At 41.1% G+C, this 13,728-nt stretch overlaps 1 protein-coding gene across 1 annotated transcript in view; it reads left to right on the top strand.

The window, feature by feature from the left end:
- BACE2 (beta-secretase 2) overlaps positions 1-13,728 on the top strand; it is a 52,124-nt gene that overhangs the window by 29,583 nt on the left and 8,813 nt on the right. The window contains exons 4-9 of the mRNA XM_027887386.1: positions 2,221-2,437; positions 4,011-4,139; positions 5,377-5,511; positions 8,616-8,717; positions 12,083-12,232; positions 13,371-13,539. Coding sequence (XP_027743187.1) covers positions 2,221-2,437; positions 4,011-4,139; positions 5,377-5,511; positions 8,616-8,717; positions 12,083-12,232; positions 13,371-13,539 — 902 coding nt within the window. The remainder of the gene's footprint in view (positions 1-2,220; positions 2,438-4,010; positions 4,140-5,376; positions 5,512-8,615; positions 8,718-12,082; positions 12,233-13,370; positions 13,540-13,728) is intronic.

The following is a 13,728-nucleotide window of genomic DNA, read 5'->3' as shown; positions in this document are numbered from 1 at the left end:
GTTTGTAATTTCCCTCTTTTTTTTTTTTTTTTTTTGTGCTATTTGTTTTAAAACACTCAGCCCATGAATTACAAGTCTCTAGTTTTGACCTCTAAAGAAGGTTTCTTCCTTTAGATCAGTGAGGTGGAAAGGTGAAAAAATCAGAGTGGCTGATTACAGGCAAGGAGATGGAGCAGGAAGTGGTTTTACAGAACAGAATATAATTTACTGCCACAAGAATTATGTGAGATCCCTTCCCACGCTGGGTATTTTGCTCCTCAAAGGAAATAATAGGGCCTTCCCTTCAATGTGACACTTGTGAGCTTTACGAATGAGATGAGCATCTTCACATCCATTTCTACAGGTGGGAGAGCTGAGGCACAAAGGGTGAGGAAGTGACTTGTCCTGCCTTTCCACAGGAAAGTTCATGAGCCCATTTTTTCTGTGTCCTGGTCCACAGCTCATCCATCTGGCTTATGGAACAAGAGCTGTGTGCTGCTGCTGCTGCTGTTGCCAGTCACACACCTTCTGTATTTGCAGATTTGCTTCACTTTATCCTCCCAGCACTCAGTTTTCTCTCTCCGATTTCAGAGGTTTCCTCTTCTCTTGCCCAGCCAGACACTTTTCTACACGAAGAACCCTGTGTTTTCCCTTTCATTTCCTGTCCCCCCCAGCGTCTCTGATGTCACTAATTATTCAGACTCTATTTTGATGTATAAAATGTACTGCCAGTATCACAGAGGTGTTCTGAAGGCCCTGCCTGAGCAGAGATGTTCCTTTGTGTAAGTGTCATACAAATGCAGAATTACACAGCAAGTAAAACAGCAGTAGAAGCAACCAGACACAGGTAGTAACTGTCTCTGGAATTCATGCCTTTTGAAATATTATCTCATATATTTCTGTTGTCTGGGATGTCAACCCTTGAAGGGTTAGGTCTTGGGAGTACCAAAACCCACTTTGGGTCAGAGCCTGGCTTCTCTTCCTCCCTTTTCCAGGAAAAGAGTCAGTTGTGTGGTCCACGTGGCCAAATTGTCCCCCTCAGGATGAGGCATTTGAATGGATGGAACTTGTCTGTGTTGCCATCTAAAGGTTATTCCCCATAACAGGCAAAATCACACTGACTTTTTTCTGGTGAGCTCAGGTACAGGGGGGTGTGAAGCCACTTCACAGGGGTGTTTCTGTCAGAGCAGATCTTAGATTAAAGCTGGGTTGTTAAAAATATCCACACTTGATAAATCACCTACCCTTTCTCTTCTTCTACACACTTGTAAAGGTGGTGTTACAAAATTATTTTACACTTCCTCTGCCCCCCATTTTACTTTTTTAAAAGATGTCAAAAGAAAGTCTGTTCAGGTGAGCTGGGTGGAGTCACCTGTGTCTTCAAAAGGGGAAGATGTATGCCCAGGAGCGGGTCCAAGATAAATTGTGAGGGATCTAAAAGTTTAGTAGCTCTTTGGTACGATGCGGGTGGAGTACGATTGCAGTATTTAGGGATTACCGGATTTTAAACGGAAAAATCTATGGAGATTTCTTCTAATGTTTGTGTTAAGTCTTCTAAACAGGATTCTGTTCCTTCCTTTGCTTTCCATACTTAACTGCTCCGTTGCATTTGCTGCCATTGTATGGAAAGTATTCCTTCCTTTCCTCCTCCAAGTCATTGAATCGTTTGTTAATAATATCCAAGTCTGCTTGCTTCCTGATAGAGAGACCAAACTGCAGATTTAGAAAGCCTCTGTCTTACTGCTGATACTCACAATAACATTCCAATTTACCCAAAGTGGATCTTTTAAGAATATTAATGACGTATTAGTCTACAGCTATTCAGTTAGCTTGGCATTTCAGTTTTTCCATTTGAATTCAGCAGCTTTCCATTTCCTAACACCACTCAATATGTTCCTTCTCCAGTTAGAGTGTTGCTCCTATTGTGATGGACCAGTCTGGGTCAGGGGCACGCTGCACCACCAGGTGACATAATACCTTAGATATAAAAAAAAAAATAAAAAAATAGGATTTTTTTGTGTTGAGTTACTGATGGCTTCTGGATAAAAACAGGGCCTTGAGATTTTCACTTTTTTTTTTTTTTTTTTTTTCTGCATTTTACAGCTTTTACAAGCAGTATGCATATATATTTTGCTGGCTTCATTTTTTTTCCCCTCTCTGGGGCAAAACTGAGATGGAATATGTTCTGTCTTGCATCATAGATGAACAGCTTGTGCATAAGTGTATCTTTTCCTTTTAAAGGTCAAGCACATACAGATCCGAAGGGATTGAAGTCACAGTTAAGTACAGCCAAGGAAGCTGGACTGGAGTGCTGGGTACAGATGTCATCACGATGCCCAAAGGAATCTCTGGCAGCTACACCATCAACATTGCCACCATCCTGGAGTCAGAGAACTTCTTCTTACCAGGGGTTAAATGGCACGGGATTCTTGGCCTTGCCTATGACGCCTTAGCCAAGGTAAATCTTCCTTTCCCCAGTGATTGCCTTTCACAATGACAATAAACAGAGATCTGACAATTAAAATAAAGTGTGCAGATGATCTGTCAGCATTAGACTCCCTCCCTTTCAGCCACTCTTTCCGGGATCTTTTATGTTTGTTCCTGAAAGAATTAATTGGTTTGTGGGGGTACCACGTTCCCATGTGAAGATTTTGGCTTTTTTTTTTGATGATAAAAACTCCAATTTTAGCTCCTCTGGAATGAATAAGCTTTTACAGAGCTTGTAGTACCAGAGTATGGGTCTAAAGGCTTCTGGTATGTGTCAAGGGTGTTATTAGGGCACTGATGACCATCCTCAAGACTTGTCCATGGGCTGATGAACTTACTTGGCAAAGCCCTTGGCAGTTCATTCTACAACATTCTCCATTCATCAAGTAGAAGTTGAGATGGAGAGGATAGATGGATAATTTCATACCAGATGTTAGCCACGGTGTTTCCCTGAACATAGAGCCAAGCCCAGCACAGTCTTCTGGAGGTAGGAAATTCAGGGAGAAGTTTAAATTAACCCCCAGAATTTATAGTCAAAGGCTTATAGCCTTAAAACTGAAAACGTGATTGGAATGCTGCATAGTCACAGTTTTCAATTACGCACCACAAAGTGAGATCTCTGCAGTCAGAACTAATGACTCAATACTGCCTGACAACTCTGTTTTATTCAAGAGTGGTGTAAGCCTCATACTGACTTCTGCTGTTGACTTGACGTGTGCTGCCAACAGGAAGAGAAGAGCTGCTCTTCAAGCTCTGGTTTGGGCAAATAGTGTGTACTCAGGGTGTTGATTTTTCCCTTCTTCCAAAGACTCAAGAGTTGTTGTCTTCTGAGGCTGCTCTGCCCTTGCGCAGTAAGAGCCCTTGGCCCCTCACACTTGCCAGGGTCTCTGCCCATCGTGAGACCTACGTGCTCAGAAATCCAAATTACAGTGAGGTTGCAATGCTCTGGTAACTGCAAAGCAAAGCACAACATGTAATGTAGGGAAGAACCTGTTGGCCAGCAATCAGCTGAAGTGAGCGTGCTTGGACATGAAGTTCCTCAAAAGAAAGAAGAGGAATTAATTGAATAAAAAGTTTGTTAGAATTAAATTATTTCGGAGAAACTGAAAGCCTTGACCTTAAAATTTTGCCTTTTAGCTGTGGAAAAGTGTGAAGGGCAAGTTAACATTTGTCTGTTCTGATAAACCAGAGCCTTTTCCAACCAGAAAACATCAGTGAGAGTTTATGCCTGAAACCACTATTTGAGTTTGAAAACTGCAATTGAAAATTACTCTTGTGCTTTAGGGATTTGGTGGCAGCAACAGTGACAGTGGTCAAGAGTAAAAATGTTTTTAAAAACAACAGAAACAGAAAAATGACAGATGTTGTGTTTTTAATGACTTATTATATCTAGAACTTTCATCACCTTGTTGTCAGAAATTCAATTTGCTTGTGAAAAGTGGTCTTGTTTGAATGATTTGCTGATTTCTGCAAAGCAGCTTTGTAATGAATCCTGCAATTCTTTCGTTTTTTCCTGTTTCGTTTGGTTTTTCAACACCTTCAAGCCTTCAAGTTCCGTGGAGACGTTCTTTGACTCTCTTGTGAGGCAGGCAAAGATCCCCAACATCTTCTCCTTGCAGATGTGTGGTGCTGGACTCCCTGTTTCTGGAAGTGGTACCAACGGAGGTAGTCTTGTGGGTATCTGTCAGTCGGAGAGGGAAGATGTATCTTTGTTAATCTCTCTCCCTCTTTTCTGTGACTATCCTACTTCTGCCAAATTTAGTGTTTAAATATATGATGTTTTCTATTTTTTCTTTAAGGAGAAGTTAAGCCCTTAGGCAAAACTCAAGTGTCTTGTTTATTTTCACTCTCAATTCTTTTTTTTCTCTCTCGAGTCTGAGTAAACTTTTCTTCTTTTAACAAGAAAAACATAAAGGTTGTGGTGTTTCCTCAGGGCAGATTCTGCTACCTTTCTCAAACTGAGTAGTCTGTTACTCAGCTGATAAACTTGTTTAATCTCATCAAAATATTACAGTAATTTTTTTTTTTACATGATGTGAAAAGGGGGAGAGGAATCAAGGGTCTTTTTTTTTTTTTTTTTGGTTGTTGTTGACAACATACTACAGGAAAAAAATCTGAAGATAAGATCTTCTGCTTGTTGTTACTCTGGGAAGTCTTTCCATAGGTTTTAGTAGGACTAAGAATTGGCCATTATGTATCTAGAACTGGGAGTTGGAATGACTGTTCCCCAATTATGCTGAAATAGGTGTATCAGCACAGGAGTTGATCACAAATAGTTATTTTGCAGTGAATTCACATACTCATTTAAATATGTTATTCATGTAGGTGAATCCCAAGAGAGAACTCCCTTAAGTTAGTTCAGTGCAAAGTCTGAGAGTCCACTACACTCCCAGTCATCCTCAACCTAAGTTTTGATGGAAGCCAATAGCTATATCAGTGACAAGATGTTCATATTCCATTTTGGATGTGTGTAAGAAAAATGAAATGCTCTTGAACAGTATTAAAGCTTTTCTGATCTGATAAAGCAAATTCATCATGTGTAAGTTTAATATTCTGTCCCATTTTTATACATTGCCAATTTTATACATTGCCCTGAAGATTCTGTTTTGATTTTAAACAGCGGAGCTCTCATAATAAAGTCAGTGTGAGCTTTTAGATAAAGATGCTGGTAATTTGGCCCAATATGGGAATTCTGTGTGACTGAAGTACATTCTATTTAATGTCTAAATGTTTCATACTGCTTTATTATTGACAGCGAGCTTGTCAGTAAAACCCTTACAAATGGCGCTGAAATTAAAATGTTGGTGCCTTGAGTATCACAATTAAATATTCCCCTTTCCGCATGTACTTGCCCCAAAGCTAAACCTCTGGGATTTTAAAGCGTGTGAATTGTTTTCTCCTTTCCCTTAGGTCCTGGGTGGAATTGAACCAAGTCTGTACACGGGGGATATCTGGTACACACCCATCAAAGAGGAGTGGTATTACCAGGTGGAAATTCTCAAGCTGGAGGTTGGGGGTCAGAACCTCCAACTGGACTGCAGAGAGGTATTTGCCACTCCGTGTTTCAGTCTATAAAAAACTGCAGGTTTGGTCGAGGAAAAAAAAAAAAAACAATTGATCAGTTTGGGTCTTTGCAAGCAGATGTGCGTCACGGTCTCCTCTGAGAACTGGTAACTTTGAAAAGAAAATGAGTGAGCCGTGTGAAATTCAGGGTGTCCATCAGACATGCTGAAGTTGCTTCACAGAGGACTTTAACACTCACTGATAGCATTCCAGTAAATTGGGAACTAAGCTGTAATTGTTAAGCCAACAGTCCACTGAAAATCTGGTTGCTGTGGTCTGGGAGGGCTCAGCCTCTTGTGTTGTCCCAGCCATGACAAAGGTGTCTAAACGCTGAAGATGGTGCAATGACTCAGGGAGGCAATAGTCTTTCAACAACTACAGTGTATCGCATGTTTTCCTAAGCAAAATCGAATCAAAGAAGTTTAAAGTAGTTCTGGTCAAACAAAGAAAAGGGGAAGGTTTGGACTGTCCCCTGTAGAGCTGTCTGAGCACATAATTCATGCGGGCAGTGGGCGGGCGCCATCCTGGGATGCTTCACAGAGTTCTCATCCTGAGCCTCCTTTTTTATTTCATATTTTTGTAATCTACTTTCGATCTCTTACGCCTTGCCAATTCTTATTCCTGGTGGATATATTTTCTGGTTTTATTAGGAATAATGTTCTGTGTTGTTGCAATTTTTATTCCAAAGCCATTTCCTTTTTTTTTTTTTCTTTTTTTTCTGTGGAGGATGTCTGTGTATGTGTGTGTGTTTTATCTCTTTCTTACTATTGCTTGTTGCTATTCATTTTTTTGATTTTAGTTCTGTAATTTTCATGCCCCAATTCCATTAGACATTCGAATTTTATCTTGTAGTTGTGCTCTCTAGTTGGAAATCATTGGGATGTTGTGCTGGCTGGGGTTAAACCATGACAGACATGATAATTCTGAAAGGTTTATAGTTCATATAAATTAAGTGAAATTCATGATTAAAATATTACACGTGCATAAATATTTCCATACAAAATATGGAAATCATTTTGCCATATAAATTATTTAGGATTAGTCACAGCATCTTTCAATTTAATAAGCAAAACAAGGTCTGTTTAAATGCTTTTCTCTATTATACTGTTAGGAAAGCAAAACCGCTGGTCCTCTAACATAAATGTTTGCTTTTCTTCCTTGCCTTTGAAAACAGTCAACATGTTTTTGAACAGGAGCCCTTGTACTAATGGTTTAATCCGTGCTGTTTCCAGAAAGCAACTCACTTAAAAATCCAGCGGTGTGTTACGAAAGTTTCCTGTTATTGTTGCTGTTTTCTGAGCAGGGGTTTGCTTTCGCATTGTGAGTGTTAGCACAGCACATTGGTTACTGATACACAAAGGTTGAGCCTCCCTTGATCACAGGCAATCATCCCACAGAAAAAAAAATTTAGAGGAAGAACAGTAAAACGGAGCTGGTATGATTAAAGTTTGGCTGGTTAGGAGCCTGCAGAGGATGCATGAATCACTGTACGGGATGGTGAACTATGTGCCCTCTCTCCTCTTAGTTGTTTTCTAGGAAATGGAACATTATTTGTAGCCTTCACCAGAGACTGCTCCTTTCCTTGCCAGGGAAAAGTTGTCCCCTTGCTTCAACGCTGGGAATCTGCCCAGTGTTGGAGCACAGCTGTGCCCCTGAGCCCGGCAGGCTGGGGCTGGGAGAAGTCCTGAGCCACTGGCAGTGCCCCCTGGTAAATATTAACCAGGAAGGCCAAGAAGGCAAGCTGCTGCCAGCACTCTGTGCACAGCCCTAGCTGAGCCATCCCACTGCTCCCAGCGTTTTCCACGGGTTAGGTCAGTGGTTGACCCTCCCAACTTCTTATTTTCCAAGGATGCCAGTGATTGTGTATTTGTGGTACAGATCTGTTAACATGGACTCCACAAGGCCTTGGTATTTCTCTCCACTCTCTAGAAGTGTTTCTGAGTGTATAATAAATGGTTTCCTGTTTGCTTCTCTGTCGGCTCTGTATGGCAGACTATAGCAGCTCCTCCAGAAAAGAAGTAATGCAGAAATAGCTGCCAGAGCTACTTTTTCACTTTTTGGTGGGTTTTATTTTTGTCAGTTCACTAAAGGGACTCCAGGTCCATGTGACTTGATAACATCTAAACCAATGCATTTTAAATTCACTTGCTGTTTGACCTCTTCCTAAGTAGCTTATGCTGTATATTATCTTGTGTCCTGTGATTATGCCATAAAAATGCCACTGTTCAGTTATATTAATCCTGCTGTCTAAGCTGGCAACAAAAGTAATTAATGCAAACAGCTGTCACTGCTACTTTTCCTTCCTTTTTTTCCCCCCACAGTTTTTAAGGAGTTCACGGAAAAAGTTCTACTTCTTAAAAAGCTCATACCTTGTTTACTGTACCTGATGTTTGCTGAAATCTCGTACTCTGAGGGTTAATAATAAGAGAAATGTTCACTTGGAGGGGGGTTTTGTGCAGATTCTGAGGCAGCAAGACTGAAATTTGAAGTTTCTTTGTGCTTGCTTTTGTCTGAGTTTCAGTGGTTTTCAGCAGTCGAGGGATAAAGGTGTGGCACTTGTACTCTTGAGCCAGTATAAGGCCACAATAAGGCCTGATTTTCTCTGGCTATGCTCAAATTCGATATGCCAGCCACTAAGACAGTGTTTAGACTGGAGTGAGTTGTCTCCATGGTGGCAGAAACCTTGATTGAGGGCTTAGACAGGTGCACTCAGCACCTGTCTGTAAGGAACATGGAAGTGCTTTTGCCCCCTCTGAGAGGGGCAGGGCTTTACTTCTTTTTTTGCATCATGTTTTGGCCATTTGCACCGGCTGTGGTGGCACACAGCAATTTCCTGAGTGGTGCAGATAAACTCACTCTTGTGTCTAAGCTGATGGTATCTTGCCTTTGCTCTCAGACTTCATTTGAATTCAAGCTATCAGCTGGAGAGGGCTGCTGACAGGAATGACATGCAGGTCTGGGAAGCCAGCTGCCAAAAAAAAAAAAAAAAAAAAAAAAAGGAAAGGAACAGCTTTGTTATGGTTATGAAACAGTGGAATCTGCATTACAGTAACTACAGTCTCCTTTTTTCCCTCTCCCCTCCCCAGTACAATGCTGATAAAGCAATAGTGGACAGTGGAACCACACTCCTTCGTCTGCCAGAGAAAGTCTTCAGTGCTGTGGTGCAGGCAATAGCTCGAACGTCCTTGGTAAGCTGATGACATTAAATCTGCCCAAAATGTGAGATTCCTATTAAATGATCCCATGATCTTTAAAAGGAGTGTCATCTTTGCTGTCTGCCTTGCAAGTCGTAGATTTTTAACCGGAGGGGAGCATAACCTTACCTGGTAGAGTCCTGTTAATAGGTGAGAAATGACTGATGGAAAGGGAGATGTGAAAAGGGAAAGGGAGGAGGGCAAAGGGAGGTCCAAGTACAGATAAAAATCTATGTCTGGAAATGCATCAGAAACAGGGCAGAGACAGAGTATTTTGTTCTAAGCATTTCAGAAACATAGACATAATCCCTGTTGCTCTGATTCAAAGTATTAAGAGTGCAAAAATCAGTCCTTTCATTCAAAACAGAGTGTTTCTAAAGTAGAGGAACCTGCTGCTGCAAGCAGTTCCTTTCCAAGTATAATGCTTATTGCTGTCTAGAATAAATGCCATTCATTAGGATTATTCCTATCAATAAAGCTGCTTTTGACCTTCATTATTGAATTATTTATGTTCAAAAGCATCTTTCTTTGGAAACAGAGTGGGCTTTAGAAGTAGGGCATGGGGATGGTTCTCTGCATGTCGAGTAGCTGAAGCAGCATTTTCTGGTTAATAAAAACTATTCATAAATTTTCAGTCAATACAAAGAAGAGAACAACAAGGTTAAAGATGAAGACTAAATCCCAAGTATTTCAGCGTGAACAATTTTGACATTTTTGTCGTGGATTCACAATCAGACAGTAGCAAATCACAGGAAATACAGTAAACAGCTTCTCAAAAGACAGAGTATTTTCCTGTGTGCTGATAATTTAAGACTGAGGTCCTTTTCCTGCCTGACAAGAGAGCAGAGATCTGGCATGAAGTGTTCTTCACTGCCTGCAGGTGTCCAGTATCTGAAATAAATGTACCAGTTACAAGTTCTTCTCTTTGCAAAACACTTCAGTGTTGACATGTACAACTTCAGTCGATGGGGGGGGGAACTGAAAGAAGCCACCCCAGAGCTCTTGCAATGGTACCTTGTGGATGGGGCATCCCATGAAGTGGGTCCCAGTGGTTCACAGTCTGCTGCTGGTCAGGACATGACCTGTGAATAGTGGACTGATCAGTAAGGTATTAGAGGGGATCCATTCACTCACTCTGCTCAGTGGTTTTCGCTCCTCCTATTAAAAATGCAGAAACTTCTAACTTCTTTTTCAGGGTTTCTTTTTAATCCCAAGGACCTCACTGCTGTGAGGTCACATCCCCCCCAAAATTTGCTTTCACAGCTCTAAAAAAGAAAAGTAGTCTACTAAATAAGAAAGTAGTTATAACCATGTAAGGATTGGAGTCTGGCTGCGTAAGAGCAATGTCAGAAAAGTGGGTATTTTCAGCAATTGTACTGCACAGCATCACAACTGGACTCTTAGTCCTCTGTGCTTCTGGCAGGATATGCACCACTGAAACATAAAATCATCTGCTCTAGTCAGGCATACCTCCCTGGCCACAGGTGAACCAGGTTAACAAGTCCCTGCTCCTATTTGCTTGTTATGATCTTCCCAGCCAGATGCCACTCCCCCCTCAGATATCCTGGGATAACTGTGTGTGGCACATTCCTTTATTCAGCTCCATTAAAAAAACAAGGCGGTGAGCTTTGTGCTCCTCAGTGGTGCAGGTGGTGTTTTTAAACCAGACTTATTTGGACTGAAGTCTTTCAGGGAGCTGCAGTTTGCTCTTGGTAGGTTTGAAGGGTGCTGGTTTTCACAGATGGGCAGAAATGAGCCACAGAGGGTTGGCTCCTACTACACCTCATGAGCCAAAGTCAGAACAGTGTCTACTCACAGCATAAATACAGTGCTGAGTTAATTTGTTGAAGAAAGGAAGGCTCAAATAAACCTAAAATCTTTATTTTAATAGCCCTTTAGGTATCATACACTCAAATCTCCTCAATGCAGTGCTTCAGCATACAGAAGTAAGGCAAAGAAAGTCAATGTATTAAGCAGTCTTCCTGGGAAATCAAAGCAGGCACTTAAAGCAGAGCACTTTACACACTTGTTCTGACCAGTCTAGGTGCTGTCTTGCAGTTTTTCTCAGATCACAAGCTCTGCTTTTCAAGACAAAATAGAAAGAGAGAAGAACTGTATTTCTCAACAGGTCTGGCCTGGGACTTAGCTGAGAGGGGCAGAGTGTTCTGCCCTGTGCTGAGGGGTGTACTTAACCTTGCATTGAGCGTTAAGGGTAAAAGCAGCCTGTTTGTGATGGTAAGTCTCCTTGTTTATGTGAGCCCGTGCTTGTTGACCCAAGAAAAAGGATGAGCACTTGAAAGTATAGTCTCTGTGCAGCCCTAACAAATATTTCACTGGCAGGTACTTGGGGAGGGCTGAATACCCCTCACCTGTACAATGCCATATAACTGATGTGTGAGCTGATGTTTACAAAACAATCAATACCACAGATAAATACAAATGAGGAGAGCAGAGAGGCTGGATTCCACCCTTTTTTTTTTTTTTTTTTTTTCACCCAAATGGAAGGCTTTGGCTCTGCAGCCTCAGAACAAGATACTGCCTTGAATGCTGCTTCATGGGGGGATAAAAACCAGCACAAAGCAATACAGTAAAACAAGGAAGGTTTCTGCTCTGATCTGGCAGCAGGTCAGCTTCAGGGTGCAACAGCATTAGGCAAGATGTTTGTCTTGGCCAAACAAGCTCTGTAGGGGTTTCCTTTTTGCTTTGTTAGTTCCATGGATATATTACAAAGTACTTTTAATCAGCCTTATTTCAAAAGCATGTCAGGTTTTTACTGGTGCTGAGTGATGGGGCAGCAAAGGAGGCTTTCTTCCCATTGACTTGATTCCCTTAGATGCCAGGAGATTTTTGGCTTAGCCTTTGCCTTCAAAACTCCGAAAGCTGGGCGAGAAGCTGGAGGCACGTGAGGAAGGGACATTGCTTCATTACATATTCATGCGGTTTGTGTTTTGGTTTGTGTTTTCTATGAAGTGTCTGCTGCTTCAAAACGTTGGTGTTTGGTCAGAGAGGAGCTGGGGAGACACTGAAAGCCCGTTGATGCTTCACAGGTGCTCACTGGAGCAGTGGAAGCAACCAGACGTGAATGGGGAGGAAAGGGAGGGCTAAACTTGGCTTTGCCTCTTCCCCCTTCTTCCAAGCCGTGCTGGGCTATGACACACCTCCGTTTGGGTGTTGGGGATTGGGTTTTTGCTTTGGTCCTTAAAGAAGCAGCTCAGATTTGTGTTCATGCTTGAATTTCTCCACGGGAATGATGGAAGTATCAAATAGAGGTAGTGTTCACTTACAAAAAAATCTATCAAAATGTATGCAATATGTAACTACCACTTTTTTTCCCCTCCCTTTTTTTTTTTTTTTAATAGATACAAGAATTCTCTTCCGGTTTCTGGACTGGTTCCCAGCTTGCATGCTGGGATAAAACTGAAAGACCCTGGGCCTTATTTCCCAAACTCTCCATTTACCTGAGGGATGAAAACTCCAGTAGGTCGTTTCGGATCTCTATCCTACCACAGGTCTCAACCTTCTTTGTTTATTCACTATGCATTTATTTTTACCATCATAAAGCACATGCTCTTAAAAAACAGGAGCTGTTTTTAGCAGGAATGGAGAACTGGTTTATTGCATACAATGGAAATCTTTTCTTAAATCAAATTTTAAATAGGAAAAATAACAAACTTCTCAAACCTAAAATTGAGAAAGAAACGCAGTTTCCCTCTCAGTGAAGTCCTTGTAGCTGAGAACGATTTTTTCAATTTGTCAGGAAAAACAGGCAAGTTTTGTTTTGTTTTCATGAGCTTCAGCCACATCAGATGTCAATACAGAATGTCTCTGCTCGTTTTGATCTTCTCCTTTTGGGAAGCAAATTGATTTGTTTTTTTTTTGTGGCGTTTTGAGTTGGAGCACTTCTTTTGAATATGAAAATCTTGGCAATGACCCTTTGTGAGCTCTTCACCAGTTTCTGCAACTTTGTTGGTTTATCTTTTATTAATATTCCATCCCAGCTTTTAGAATATAATGTGCTACTTTTATTTTTCCTCTCTGGCCTCCCCACCCAGTATACAGTGCAGGCTGGTATCTTCTAACATTACTAATACAGTCTTTCACCTCAGGGGACAGGCAGGAGCAAAGGAGAGAATGAACCTATTAAGTACATTTTAACTTGAAATATAGTAAAGCCTTATGATAAGCTTTTTCTGTATTGATCATGTAGCTTGGCAGTCATTCATCTTCCCTGAGGAGACAAGGGGTAAAATGTGACTCGAATTTATAAATCTAGAGCCTTGAAGCTGGCACTGAATGCTCTCTGAAACAACTCCATCCTGATTACTTTTTAAATAATAAAATGATTCTCTCATTTGAGTTCATATCCCAAGTTCTTTCTCGGCTATCATTCCCTTATGGAAAATATAGGAAAAAGTGGCTCTTGTGAATTTGCTGTTGACCTTCACATAGTGACTGACCGTGTTGGAATTTAATCTTATAATCCAAGAGCTTTACCTCTCACCTGCATGTGAGCTTTGACCAGATTTAAATCACACACAGAAATGTTTGCCCCTATTTATTCTCTAATATAAAAATCAAGAGGACTGAACTTCTAACTACTGTGTGGTGTGACTTCTTACACTCTGGATCTTTTGTTTGTTTTAATAGCTTTATATTCAGCCCATCCTTGGAATAGGGGAGAATTTGCAGTGCTACCGATTTGGCATCTCTTCCTCCACAAATGCTCTGGTTATTGGTGCTACAGTCATGGAAGGCTTCTATGTGATATTTGACAGAGCCCAGAGGAGAGTGGGCTTTGCAGTGAGTCCATGTGCAGGTAAGAGAAATATTGCTGAGGACCTGGTGAGTGAGGAAACCCCTGCTGTCTCAGAGAAAACACCTTTGCTAGTTATCTGATGGGGAAAAGTGTGGTTACTCACAAAGTGTGAAGGGTATATTTTTGAGCAATTCCAAGCTATTCACACTTCAAAGGAAGGAAAAAAAATAAAGAAAAAAAAAAAAAAAA

The sequence above is a fragment of the Empidonax traillii genome, unplaced genomic scaffold (assembly GCF_003031625.1).
Source record: "Empidonax traillii isolate 1590-97213 ecotype Southwest subspecies unplaced genomic scaffold, ASM303162v1 scaffold208:size1045274, whole genome shotgun sequence".
In the NCBI taxonomy this organism is placed as follows: domain Eukaryota; kingdom Metazoa; phylum Chordata; class Aves; order Passeriformes; family Tyrannidae; genus Empidonax; species Empidonax traillii.
This window is presented reverse-complemented; position numbering and strand designations above follow the sequence as displayed.